Source organism: Bos grunniens, chromosome 29, assembly GCF_055505025.1.
Source record: "Bos grunniens cultivar Pamir isolate PY7600 chromosome 29, Bosgru_T2T1.0, whole genome shotgun sequence".
Taxonomy (NCBI): domain Eukaryota; kingdom Metazoa; phylum Chordata; class Mammalia; order Artiodactyla; family Bovidae; genus Bos; species Bos grunniens.
In genome coordinates, this window is record NC_141193.1 from 24,679,029 (window position 1) to 24,694,241 (window position 15,213).

General features: G+C 39.0%; 1 protein-coding gene across 1 annotated transcript; it reads left to right on the forward strand.

The window, feature by feature from the left end:
* Window positions 1-9,587: 9,587 nt before the first annotated feature.
* Window positions 9,588-10,535, forward strand: LOC147342396 (olfactory receptor 6M1-like). The gene has a single exon (XM_086383320.1). It carries the CDS (start codon window positions 9,588-9,590, stop codon window positions 10,533-10,535), a length of 948 nt encoding a protein of 315 aa, XP_086239446.1.
* The last annotated feature ends 4,678 nt before the right edge of the window (window positions 10,536-15,213 follow it).

The following is a 15,213-nucleotide window of genomic DNA, read 5'->3' on the forward strand; positions in this document are numbered from 1 at the left end:
AACATAATTCCACAGGAATCCTTGAAAGTTTGTTTCCTAAGAATGGCATTTTCACGTCTTAGACACAATGTGGAGTAAAGCATGCTTGAAGACCATAAAATTGAAGATGTGTGCAAAGAGATGGAAGAACTATGTGCCACAACAGCTGCAAAGTATTGTGGTCAGAGTCCAGAGGAGGCAGTTCAGCCACAGAGGAAATAACATGCTCTGAACTCTATTACTGGACCTTCTCACACACAGAACTTCATGGATTAACGAAAAACACTGAAGTCAGAGATTTAAAGCCCTCTCTATCACTTTTTTATCAGGTGACACTTAGCCTATCTGAACCTAATATATTATCTGTAAAGTGGGGAATATAGTCTGTGGGTCTTCTTTTTCTTTCTGTTAATGTAGGCTCAACCATGATGGTCTAGGAAATGAAACCACATGTAATTAAAAATAAGTACTTTTTACAGGTCTTTGCAGACTATTCAAGACGATTAGCTCCATCCCTGACAGCCAGATACTATGGATAATAATAATAACAACAAACTAAGGAAAGGAATATAATATCCCGGTGTTTGTACAGTATGGTCCAATATGTACATACATACATCTCATTTAGTCCTCTTAACCTTGACAATGTGACATTTTTCCCATTTTACAGCTGAGAAAACTTGGAATTCATTGAGATTAAGCATCTTACATCACTAGTTTTGAATATACATTTATATATGTGTGTGTGTGTGTGTGTGCAGATATATGTGAACTCTAGCCTACTCAAGCATGTCACTGTGTCATGAAGTGTGGAATGGGAAGAAACTTAAGGGAAACAGAGTTAACATGAGAAGTTATCTATGTTTTCTGAGATAAGAGCATTCCCTGCCAGTTCTAATTATCTAGAAAATCTGCAGACCAAGGAGTTTCAGATGAGTGAGAACAGATTGTGAGAGGCAATGTGTTGAAAGGAAAACCAGTTATTCAGAGGCAGTAACTGACAATGAGTCCAGACTGATCATCTGTGGCAACTGGCCAAAGTGGTCATCATCTATAGAAGAATAAATGTCCTAGGATGCATTTCGTTGGGGAAAATAAAAGCAGAAAAGTAATCAAGCTAGCTTAAGTGACATTGATATTTATCATAATAATAATCAAGAATAGCACATAAAACCTCAGAAGGTAAGAAACCACAAGACCTGCTAAGGACAAATATTAGTAGCTAGAACTCCTTAAAAATGCAAGGCAGACACCCACTTCCCTCAGAATCTCTGATCTCTCTCTAGCTTTCTCAGGAGTCATTTGGTTTCTATGTTACTGTTTTTTTCCAAATATCTTGTAGCAGGCTGAATGACGGCCCTGAAAGACATCCAGACCTAATTGCTGATCCTGTGAATCTAAGTAACATATAAAATGTATATGGCAAAGGGATTCTGGAGGAGGGATTCAAATTAAAGATCTTGAGATAGGGTGATGATCTTGAATTACACAGGTACTAATTGTCGTCACAAGTGTCATTATATGAGACAGGAGAGGGGAGATTTTACCACACAAAAGAAGGTAATGTGATCATAGAAGCAGAGATTTGAAGTTGCTGTGCTGCTAGCCTTGAAGATGGATGAAGGAGCCACAGGCCAAGGAATGTACATCTCAAAGCTGAAAAAGCAAAGCAAAGGATTCTTTCTCCCATAGAGCCCTTGGCATGGCCCAGCCAACGCCCAGGTTTAGGCCCAGTGAAACTGACTTTGGATTTCTGTCTCCAGAGCTGTAACAGAACGCATTAGTGTTGTTGAAGCCACCATGTAGTAATTCGCTGTAGCATCACATCAAACTAGTACATACCAGTTTCATGTTTCTTTCTCTGCAGACTATTTATTTCCCTTTCTCTGTGCATACGGAAGATAATGGCTGCTTCAGTCATTTGCAAATATATATTTCAGGGAATTCCTTGGTAGTCCAGTGGTGAGGACTCCATACTTCCACTGCAGTGGGCATGGGTTTGATCCCTGGTCAGGGAACTAAGATTCCCACATCCTGTATGGCATGGCTAAAAAAAATCCACTGTAGGTATATTCAATATATATGCATGTATACTGAAAACATTTAAATATATTGAGACATATATACAATTTACATGGATTTTTTTTTTTTTACCGTGCTGCACAATTTGCAGGATCTTACTTTCTGGACTGGGGATTGAACCTGGGCCCACAACAATGAAAGTGCTGAATCAACCACTGGACCGCCAAGGAATTCTCTATTTTATTTTAGTATATGTATTTTAAATTACCTGTATTTTAAACCCAAATTCCTTGAAAGGTTCACTGAAGTGAATGGTCTGATTGGTCTCACTGAAGTGAGATGATGACTTCCCCACTTCTCTTTTTGTAAGAGGAAGGGTATGGCAAGAGGTAAATTGCCCTCTGTCCACACAGCCACTGAGCAGGTGCAATGGGGACAAGCATCTAAAAAGGGAGCTTGGGAACAGGGGGAAAACAAGAGGCATCTCGAAGATCAAAATAGGTCATTACCAGTTTGGTCATGGGTCATCTAGCTTCGTAGACAAAGATGAAGACCTTAAGAATTGGCAGGAAACCCTCATGGGAGAGCAAGCAGAGAAAGTGCTATCTTCAGAATGGATTCAAATACTATAATATGTTATAAAATAACATAGGCCATCAAAAAATAAACCAGTGGACAAATGTTTAAAGATCAAAAGAAAGTAAAACAATATCACCAGGAATGAAGCATCCACATAATTTTCTGCTCTGTACTCATAATCAGACATTCATTAAGAAGAATTTTGAAAGTTACTTAGTGTCCAAATACTTCCATAACAAAATTAGCAGTTCAAAAGAATACAAATTTATTATCTTATAGTTCTGAAGTCAGAAGCCCAACACAAGTCATTACCAAAGCTATCATCCCAGAATTATACACCTGGTCCCTCCCTCAAGTGGAAACCAACTATTCTTACCTAAATTTCAAGAGGAAGCTGCAAAGAGGAAAACAATGGTTAGAACTAACTAGGCCCAAGCTGGTGGAAGTTTTGATCTTGACCCTCATCATATGGTCATTATACTTCATTAGCATGCTAAATGATACTCCCACCAACACAGTGACAGTTAACAATTGCTAAGACAACAACTGGGAGGGATTGGGGACAACAGAGGATGAGATGGCTGGATGGCATCACTGACTCGATGGACGTGAGTCTGGGTGAACTCTGGGAGTTGGTGATGGACAGGGAGGCCTGGCGTGCTGCAATTCATGGGGTCGCAAAGAGTTGGACGCGACTGAGCGACTGAACTGAACTGAAGACAACAACCCAAAAAGCCCATGGGAGGACCATCAATCAACAAAGTGAAAAGCCGTCTATGCAACAGGAGAAATATTTATGAACCATGTATCTTAATAAGATGTTAACATCCAAAACTCATGAGGAACTTATGTATTGCAATAGCAAATACATATATATGGTTATATTACTTATTTAGCAAATAATACATATATAAATAATATTTATTTAGCAAATATATATATATATATATACTTGCTATTGCAATACATAAGTTCCTCATATGTTTTGGATATTAACATATTATCAAGATACATGGTTCATAAATAATATAAGATTGCATTTATATAACATTCTAGAAAATTCAAATTATGCTGACAGAAAACATCAGTGGTTGTCAGGTGCTGAGGTATGGAGGGAAAAGCATTTACTTGCAAAAGGTCACAAAAAATGTTTAAGGTAATGTTAAACCAATGTTGTACTGGTAATGGTGGCCATGTAACTGTGTACATTTGTCAAAGTTCAACAAATTATATACTTAAACATGTTGACTGTCTATAAATCTTAACTCAATAAATTTTTAAATATGTACATACACCATCTATATAATTAATCTCATTTTGACAAGCATCTTAAAACTTATTAAACACATTATATTTTTTAAGTTTTCCAAGTATCTAGTTCACTGAAAATTTAAATCAGATGTCTAAGTTTTTCTTTAGATAAATAAAATAAGACAGTCTCTCAAGAGACTTTAACTTTCTGTGATTAGTAACTTCAGTTCTAATATCCCAAGACTGCAATAATAATAATTAACCTTTTTTAATGCCAGAATCCCAAGAGCCATTCTAAACCAAACCTCTAATGGTAAATTTTAAAAAATCTTTAAATATCATAGTTCTTCTAGTTGTAATCACTTTACAAATCACAAGACAACATCATTTCCTAAGGAAAGCAAATAAGGTGGATATGTTTAAAATCAAGTCGCAATATGCCAGCTGAATGAACAGGAGTGACTAAACAAAGTGATGAAAATTTAGAAAGGTAGTTCAGTGAATGCAAATATAAGTTTCTTCTAACAACCAAAACCAGTAAAGCAGAATGAGAAATAGAGGAAATAGAGTTTCACATCACTAGACGACAGAGGCAGTGTGGGAGGTTTTAGCACCAGACTGTCTCATATGCCCTTTAGTTCTCTTCTAACCTGACAGTCTGTGGTTTTGAATAGTTCCAAGTTTCTGAATAGATCCACAGAAGATACAGAAATTAACCAAATTGTCCGGTTATTACCTTTCTATATTGAAAAACAAGATCTGAAATTTAGGAGATTTGGGAAGAAAGACTTCCAGTCTTTTTGTCAGAAGTATAAACCAGAAGTCAGAAGACCTGCTCTTAATTCACTGGGTCTAACTTTCTGAGTCATCATCAAAGTCATCATTTTGCCATTTTGGCAAAAATGTGATACCAAATACGTGTATTAAAAAAGATTAAGTGATAACATAATGCTTGGACTTAGTACAAGTCAAAACTTAGACTTTTCTATAACAATTAAAAAAAACTGAAGAAAGTAATCAGAGCTTATAAAAGGACACTTTTTCATTCAAATGAAGCAGATGATGTACTTTAGCAAAAACTGAATAACCATTCGGTGTGTTTTTGAGAAAAGGGATGTGTATGATATGGGGAAGAGTTTCAGAGTAAGACAGAGAGATTTATATGGAATTCAAAATCAAAGCAATATAAAAATTTAAAGAATAATGGATGGAAGGCATAAGAATAAAGACAAAATTTTTGATAATTGAATGAAGAAAATGCCACAAGTTCTACATTTAGGAAGATGTAAGTATATTTTATTATGCATTTATCCATATTTGTATTTTAAACATATAGGTCTTAGTAAATTTGTTTATATGTGTATTTTATGAGTTAAATTCCAATTACTGCTTTGCCAAAAAATTACTTATGACAGAAGTCAAAGGTGATAGCTTTCCCATAATTATGTAAATTCATGTTTAATGTCCCTCAGCTACAATTAAACTTTTTCATATTTTCCTGATAGCAGCACAGATCTCCCCATCCCCCACCACGTTAGTCCTTTTCTGTCATCCTTCCCCATCACAGATCTCCCCATCCCCCCCACACATCTTAGTCCTCTTCTGACATACTTCCCCATCACTGTCTTCTTAAATATCTGTTGAACACAAAGTATGTATAAATCGCTGTGATATACCCTGCGTTAGGACTATCAATCTGCCATTAGGACTATAACTCATTCTAGAGAGGAGGAAAATAAGACTCAGATTGCTTATGAAAGAGTCTTATGAAAGATCTCAAAGCTGTCCATGGCCAAATAAAAATATAACACAGGTTCTCCAATTTTGATACCTACTAGTCCCTGACTGAATTGGATTCTTGAAATGTGCAATTTTATGCAGTTTTGCAACAATCCACGGAAATGGTAATGAGAAAAATGGTCCCCAAAAGAAAATCCTCATTTGGCAAGGTTGTAACTAAATTGTTATACCCAGGCTGTCATGGTCCAGAACCTTTCCTCCTGGATATGATGGGATCCTGAGGGCAGAGAGATCATCGAGACAAAGCTAACACAAACCCAGGTTTTCTTCACCATCGTGAACTTGAGAGACTCCAAAAATGAGAGCAACACTACATCTTTAGTTCTTCTCATAGAAGTTTATTTGACCAAAATACAACAGAATATAAAGATCTGTTTTTCCATAGTAATCCTATGGCAATCATGGCAAATATCAACTCTGTGTTTGAACATCTCATAATGCTTTAAAGATACCAAGTTATTCACATTTTACAATAAAAGGGAATTCAAGCTCATATCAGGGTCATCAAGGACTATATAGGCAACTGGAAAACATTACGGCAGTGGTGAAATAGGCAAATGGAAGAAACGGTAGAATAGATGAGAGGTAACTTCATGAGAACCCACAGTATTCTGTTATGATACTTATCAATATCCAGTGTTGTTGGTGATGAAGATGGTGACCTAGAAATTAAAGGTACTATAAAGCATGTCTACTTCTCTACAAAGTGTGCTCAATTCTACTACTGTACTAAACCTCAATAACATTAACACCGGTTCAGTTCAATTCGGTTCAGTTCAGTCGCTCAGTCATGTCTGACTCTTTGCGACCCCATGAATCACAGCACGCCAGGCCTCCCTGTCCATCACCAACTCCCAGAGTTCACTCAAACTCACGTCCATCAAGTCAGTGATGCCATCCAGCCATCTCATCCTCTGTCGTCCCCTTCTCCTCCTGCTCCCAATCCTTCCCAGCATCACAGTCTTTTCCAATGAGTCAACTCTTTGCATCAGGTAGCCAAAGTATTGGAGTTTCAGCTTCAGCATCAGTCCTTCCAATGAACACCCAGGACTGATCTCCTTTAGGATGGACTGGTTGGGTCTCCTTGCAGTCCAAGGGACTCTCAAGAGTCTTCTCCAACACCACAGTTCAAAAGCATTAATTCTTCGGCACTCAGCTTTCTTCACAGTCCAACTCTCACATCCATACATGACCACGGGAAAAACCATAGCCTTGACTAGATGGACCTTGGTTGGCAAAGTAATATCTCTGCTTTTGAATATGCTATCTAGATTGTTCATAACTTTCCTTCCAAGGAGTAAGTGTCTTTTAATTTCATGGCTGCAATCACCATCTGCAGTGATTTTGGAGCCCCAAAAAATAAAGCCTGACACTGTCTCCACTGTTTCCTCATCTATTTCCCATGAAGTGATGGGACACTGGTTCACCCAGAAACTATTTCTCACTTTAGTAAATAGTTTGGAAGTTTATCATCTGGGTGCAGGAGCAGTAGGGGAGGAGTGAATATTAGAATATTTTGTGGTAGAAAGAGTTCCTTCTGGTACCAAGACCCTGCGTCAATGGGTGAGACCCTTTGAAGACTTTGAAGACCCTCTGATAGCCTAAAAGAAGGTGAAACAAACTGCCTTATAACAATTTGGAAGGTTAACTGCTCTCTTTTATCCTAGGCTGTTACCTTCTTGCAATGCTCCCTGCCTCTAAACCCTGAGAGGTCAGATCTATCAGACTCATTGGTTTTGGGTCCCTTCCCCACATCCAGCATTAATGTGGCAGCAATCAGTTTTCTAGAACTACAAGGATCCCACACTTACAACTAGAGAAAAGGTGACACACACCAGGAAGGTATAGATTATGGTGAAATCTGTATTTGGTACATGAAAATGCAGACTCCTGAGTTTAATCTCGAACAGCTGCCCCCTCATACTTAAGCAGGGAGCTCCACCATGCTGTTTTATTTATTGAATAAATAAATGAATGGGGCTTGTACCCAAAGAATGGGGCTTAAATAGAGACTGTGACTGCCTTTATGGAAAACAAAAGATGATATTTAGACTGGAAGGAAAATGTAGATGATCAATAATCTCTTTTATAGATGTGGAAATTGGAGCCCGGGATTAAGAGAAAGTAAATGAGCTCTCCCATTCGTTCAACAGCAAGTCAAGTTGTTCAAATCGTCTTACATTCAAAAATTAATCTGAGATGAACAGAAACAAGTATGCATTTGTAAAGGAGTTTATTCACCAACCTAGAAAATTTAAAAATTCTAAGAAACCAATATTTCCTGGCTAGAACAGAGAAGGTGGAGACAAAACACTTGCTATTAAAATAAGAAGGATGCATAGATGTGTGGGATAAGTGAGAGTTGAATAGAAATAAAGAGGTTCCTACAGGAAGACAAAGTCAATGAAATTTGTTCACAAAAAAAAAAAAAAAAAACCTGTCTTTAAGTCAAAAGGCAGTTACTAGAAGTTACTTACCCCAGATAGAGTCTGAGGAAACTGACCTCCTTTAAAGAGGAACCAGGTGGGCTCCAAACCCAGAAATAATCTAGCCCAGCATTCATGAGTATCTTGTTTTAACTTGATACTTAAGGAATAGTCACAAAATAATACAACAAATGACAGCAGGCAACTGCATTCTATACAGTCGTTATTCACCAAAGTTGAGTGGTCTCCAGAGATAAAAGTGAGTGATTCAAATACCGTCTGTATCCGTACTTGAACTACTATTAATAACAAACATGATATTAAAATGGCTGAAAAGAATATGAGATGAGTGAGAGAACCTATAAGAATCAATTGGAGGCAAGGGGGCTTCCCTAGTGGCTCAGTGGTAAAGAATCCACCTGCCAATGCAGGAGACGTGGGTTCAATCCCTGACAGGGATCGAACTGCAGATCAACGCAGATCTCGCTGCAGAGCAATAAGCCCCTGCAGCACAATTGCTGGAGCCCACACACTCCAGAGCCTGTGCTCCACAACAGAAGTCACCACACACCACACTAGAGAGCAGCCCCTACTCGCTGCGAGTAGAGAAAGTCCACACAGCAACCAGGACCCCACGCAGCCAAAAAATGAACAAATAAATTTTAATTTAAAAAAAAAAAGAATCAGTTGGGAAATGGGAGGGGAAATTTTGTTATTCTTCTGGATGCTGCCATGGATACAACATTGCAGGGAACAAAAAAGAACCACATTGACCATTTTCCCAAAAACAATTTTTCAAAATATATGAAATCACTTGCAAATTATGAAACACAGACCAATGACCTACTTGTTGCATAACAGTGTAAACATAAAAATGTATATCATTATAGAAAATAAAAACAAAGAAAACCTACGCAGCCTGATGGAGAGATCAACTACTATTATAGCAAAGTAAATTGGGTACAACTTGATACCCAACAAAATATTGATAATGAACGCAAGGAGAGACAGAAACAAGTCCCTTTTCATTGACTGTCTGGTTTTCATTGTCTCTGCTCTTTGATTTAAACAATGCCTGAAACATTGAAATAACTTTGATAAAAGCAACTCAGTTTTATTAACATTTCCTTTTTCAATTTTTCAAGTTGATTGGTTGGATTCTCAGTTAAGGAGGCACAGAATTTAGCTGGGAAAATAGCATTAGGAAAAATGAAAATGAAAAATGGAGGATTTGTATAAAAAAAATAAAGTCATGAAGACTAGATTTTTATGGAATCACAAAGATAATTCTATTAAACCAAAATTTTTACTATGAGAATACTGAGTTTAGGGAACTCAAGGTATTGATCCAAGGTCCTCCCTTTAATGGGGTTACAGAGAGAAGGAAAACAAATTACCCTCGACTCTGCATTCAGATCTTCTTGTACTGCATCTTAGCAATGATATTGACAGTTGAAAGTTTAAGCTGAATTTCATCTTTATATTTTATTATTTTTTCAGAGACATGCTGCCCACCTTGCTCTGCACTCAATGGATGTGCAGAATCAGACGACAGTGACCGAATTTATCCTGACTGCCTTCCCTACTGTCCAGAAGCTTCAGATTTTCCTCTTCGTGGTCCTCTTGTTTACTTACATGCTCACTCTAACTGGAAATGGTGTCATCATTTCCCTAATATGGGCTGATAATCGCCTCCAAACCCCAATGTACTTCTTCCTCAGTAATTTGTCACTGCTGGATATTTCATACACTAGTTCAGTTACCCCAAAACTGTTATCCTTTCTCCTCAAGGACAGGAAGACTATATCTCTTGCAGGCTGTATCACCCAAACATACTTCTTCTTCTTCCTGGGGACCGTGGAGTTCATCCTGCTGGTGGTGATGTCCTTTGACCGCTATGTGGCCATCTGTAACCCCCTGCACTACACCATCATCATGAACAGCAGGGCGTGTCTCCTGCTGGTTCTGGACTGCTGGGTGGGGGCCTTCCTGTCTGTGCTCTGCCCGGTTATTCTGCTGTCCAGGCTGCCCTTCTGCCACAAGGAGATTAATCACTTCTTCTGTGACATCGCCCCTCTGCTGCAGGTGGCCTGCATAGACACACATTTCCTTGAGATGATAAGCTTCCTCTTGTCTTCTCTCATCCTCCTGACCTCGCTGGTGCTCACCACCGTGTCCTACACCTACATCATCTCTACCATCCTGCGCATCCCCTCTGCCCAAGGGCGTCAGAAAGCCTTTTCCACCTGCGCTTCTCACATCACTGTCGTTTCTATTGCCTATGGGAGCAACATCTTCATGTATGTGAGACCCAGCCAGAGTCATTCCCTGGAATTTGACAAAGTGACTGCTGTCTTCACTATAATGGTGACCCCTCTCTTGAACCCCTTCATTTATAGTCTAAGGAATGAAACTGTAAAAGATGTTTTGAGAGATGCAGTCAACAAAATTATATCCTCATTGCACAGGAAACCTTGAAAGTTTGTTTCCTAAAAATGACACTTTCAGGACTTGCCTCCTGGTCCAGTGGCTAAAACTCTGTGCTCCCAATGCAGGGGGCCCAGGTTGGATCTCTGGTCAGAGAACTAGATCCCACATGCTGTAACTAAATATCCTACATGCCTAACGCCTAATAAATAAATAAATATTTAAAAAAAAAACAAAAAGCAAAATGACACTTTAAAATCTTGGACACAATGTGGAGTAAAGTATTCTTGAAGACCATAAAATCAAAGATGTGTAAGAAAAAATGAAAAACTTCCTGCTACATCGGAGGCAAAGTCAAGGTCTAAAGGAGGTAATTCAGCCACAGAGAAAAATAAACATGCTCTGAACTCGATTACTGGACTGTGTCACACACAGAATATCAAAATACTAACCAGAGTCAGAAAACCTGAATTTTAAGCCTGATCCTAACGTGTTTTTTTAAGCAGGTGATGCAGCCTCTCTGACCTTCATTTCCTTCTGTAAAGTGGAGAATACAGCTTGTGCTTTTCCTTTTTGTTAAAATAAGCTGAACTGAAATAGTCTAAAACATGAAACCCCATATAATCAAAAGTGAACTCATAACTGGGCATTTCATCATTCACAAGACTATTGGCTTCATTCCTCTCAGCCAAATACTGCAGATAATAATTGTGAACAACAACAAAACAAGAGAGAAGAATAACATATCTCAGTGTTGTACAGTGTACTTAAATGTATATATATTTATATATATATATATATATCATTTAATCCTCTTAACAACCTTGAAAATCAGATATTTTTATCTCCATTTTACAGATGAGAAAACTGAAGTTCACTGAGCATCTTGCCCCAAACTACATTACTGGTTTTGACTATGTATGTGCAGATGTATGTGAACTCCAGGCTACTTCAGCACTTCCTTATATCATGAAATATTAAGTGGGAAGAAAGTTAAGACAGGAAACAAGTTAACATGGAAGTTATCCACTTTTTCTGAGATAAGAGCATTCCCTGCCAGTCCTCATTATCTAGAAAACCTGCAGACCAAGAAGTATCAGGATGAGTGAGAACAGATTTTGAGAAGCGACGGACTGAAAGGAAAACCAATTATTCAGGGGCAGTAACTGACAGTCTAGACTGATCGTCTGTGGCAACTGGCCAATATGGTCATATCTATAGAGGAATTAATATCCTAGATTTCACGTGGTTGGGGGAAAACAAATGGGGAAAAGTAACCAAGTGAGCTTAAGTAAAATGGGTATTTATTACAATAAGTATACCTAATAAAATCTTAGGAGGTAAAAAATAGCAAGGTCTACAAAGGAGCTAGAATCAGGATCTAAAAATCCTTTAAAAAACACAAGGCAGATACTCTCTTTCCTTTAAATCTCTCTCCAGCTTGGGGGCGGGGATGGGGGGGGCTTAATTGATCTCTGTATTATGGGATTTTCCCCCAAATATCTTGTGGTAGGCTGAATGAATGATGAACCCCGAAGAACCCCTAATACCTGATACCTGCAAATGTAACACACAGAGCACATAAGTAAAAGGGACTTTGCACTTTGTAAAAGTGAATAAGAACTTGAAATAGGGAGAGGATACTGGATTGCCCAGATGGATACTAACTATAATCACAAGCATTGTTATATGAGAGAGCAGAGAGGAGATTTTGCCACACAAAAGAAGGTAATGTGATCGTGGAAGCAGAGATTGGAAGATGCTGTGCTGATGGCATTGAAGATGGAGGAAGGAGCCACAAGTCAAGGAATGCACCTTCAAAAGCTGAAAAAAAGCCAGGAAATGAATTCTTTCTCCCCTAAAGCCTTTGGTAGGGCATAACTGACAACCAGGTTTAGGCCCAGTGGAACTGACTTTGGATTTCTGTCCTCCAGAACTGTAACAGAACACATTAGTGCTGTTTTAAGCCACCAAGTCTGTGGTAATTTGTTATGGCATCACAGCAAACTAGCACATTCCTGATTCATGTTTCTTTCTCTACAGAATATTTACTTCCATTTCTCTCTGCACATAGAAAGTAATGGCTGCTTCAGTTGTTCACAAATATATGTATATTTTAATCATAAATATATTCAACAAATATATAACTATATATAACTGTATATATATATATATATATATATATATAGTACATTCAAACATTTGAGATATAAGGCAATGGCACCCCACTCCAGTACCCTTGCCTGGAAAATCCCATGGACAGAGGAGCCTGGTGGGCTGCAGTCCGTGGGGTCGCTAAGAGTCAGACATGACTGAGCGACTTCACTTTCACTTTTCACTTTCATGCATTGGAGAAGGAAATGGCAACCCACTCCAGTGTTCTTGCCTGGAGAATCCCAGGGACGGGGGAGCCTGGTGGGCTGCCGTCTATGGGGTCGCACAGAGTCGGACACGACTGAAGCGACTTAGCGGCGGCAGCAGCATCTGTTGTTTTTTACTCACTAAGTCGTGTCCGACTCTGTGCAACCCCATAGACTTTAACCCACAGGCTCCTCTGTCCATGGGATTCTCCAGGCCAGAATATTGGAGTGGGTTGCCATTTCTTTCTCCAGGAAATTTTCCCACCCAGGGATCAAACCTGCATCTCCTCCATTGGCAGGCGGATTCTTTACCACTGAGCCACCTGGGAAGCCCCATACATTATTTATATCAACATTCACTTTAAATTATCTGAGTTCTAAATCAAAAGTTCTGAAAAGAGGATCAGATTGGTCTAATTGAGGTTCATGATGTCCTCGCCTGATTCACCTATTTGTAAGAGGAAGGAGTTGGCAAGGGGCAAACTGTCCTCTGTCCACACAGTCACTGAGCAGGTGCAATGGGTACAAGCATCCAAAAGAGAGCTTAGGAACAGGGAGAAAACAAGAGGCATCAGAAGACAAAACAGGCCACTACCAGTGTGGTCCTGGGTCATCTAGCTTCATAGACAAAGATGAAGACCTTAAGAATTAGCAGGAAATCCGTCATGGGAGAGCAGGTAGAGAAAGTGCTGTCTTCAGAATGGATTCAGAATATTATAAAAGAATGTTGTCCATCAAAATGTGGAGCAGTGGACAAATGTGTAAAGATCAAAAGAAGGTAAAAAAGATCACCAGGAATGAAGCATTCATATAATTTTCTGATCCATACTCATAATCAAACAGTAATTAAGACGGAATTTTAAACAATACTATTTTAGTGTCCTAAGCTACCATAACAAAATTAGTAGCTTAAAACAATACAGATTCATTATCTTATGTTCTGTAGGTCAACAGTCTAATACAGATCTCACTCAGCTAACATCCACAAGGTGTATTCCTTTCTAGGGGCTTTAGGGGAAAATTCATTTTCTTCTCATTTGGGTTGTTAACAGAATTCATTTCCTTGAAGTTTAGGACTAAGGCCCTATTATGTTGCTGACTATCAGCCAAGGACCAGTCCCAGTTTCTAGAACGCACTGCAGTCCTTGGCTCATTCCCCCACTTCCTCCACCTTCAAAGCCAACAACAGAGTGGCAAGGCTCTCTCTGATGTGTCAGATCTCTGCTCCTTCTTCTTCCATCTCCTCTCTGACTCAGCTGGAAAAAGTTCTTCCTTTTTAAGGACTCATTTGATTGGACTGAGCCCAAGCAAATAATCCACAATAACATCACCAAGGTCCACATCCTGAGTTACTTCTGTAAAGTCCCTTTTGCAACTAAAGTGTATAGAGCTGACCCTCCACATCCTTGAGTTCCACATCCACTGATTCAACCAACTGTCAATCAAAAGCACTGGAAAAATTAAATTCCAGAAATTCCCATAAAGCAAAATTTAAATTTGCCTCAAGCTGACAACTATTTGCATAACATTTACATTATTAGGTTTTATAGGTAATTTAGAAATGATGCAAAGTTTCAAGAGTATTGTGCACAGGTTTGCTGCTGCTGCTGCTAAGTCACTTCAGTCGTGTCTGACTCTGTGCGACCCCATAGACAGCAGCCCACCAGGCTCCCCCGTTCCTGGGATTCTCCAGGCAAGAGTACTGGAGTGGGGTGCCATTGCCTTCTCTGGTGCACAGGTTTAGAAGCAAATAAAAAAAAAAAACTGAAAGTTGCTCAGCCGTGTCCGACTCTTTTTGTTCCCCATGGACTATACAGTTTGTGGAATTTTCCAGGCCAGAATACTGGAGTGGGTAGCTGTTCCCTTCTCTAGGGGATCTTTCCAACCCAGGTATCAAACCCAGGTCTTCTGCTTTGCAGGTGGATTTCTTTACCAGCTGAGCCACAGAGGGAGCCCAAGAATACTGGAGTGGGTAGCTTATCCCTTCTCCAGCAGATCTTCCCAACCCAGGAATCAAACCAGGGCCTCCTGCATTGCAGGCAGATTCTTTACCAACTGAGCTATCAGGGAAGCCCTTACTATGCCATTTTATATAATGGTCTAGAGCATCAAGAAATTTTAGTATGGGGATCCTGGACTTAATCCCCTTTGGATACCAAAGGGATGAGTGTATTCACAGTTCATGGGTATATTATATTCACAGGACAAAGATACCTTTAGGTGCCATTTTTCTGCTTACTAGTGTTAAATTGCTAGTCATAATGATGCAGAATGTAAGAGTAAACAAGAGGACACAGTATGCTTTTTTTTTTAAGCAAATACTGAACCTTAAACTGTCTTTTATCACTTGCAACCAGAAGAATTTACAA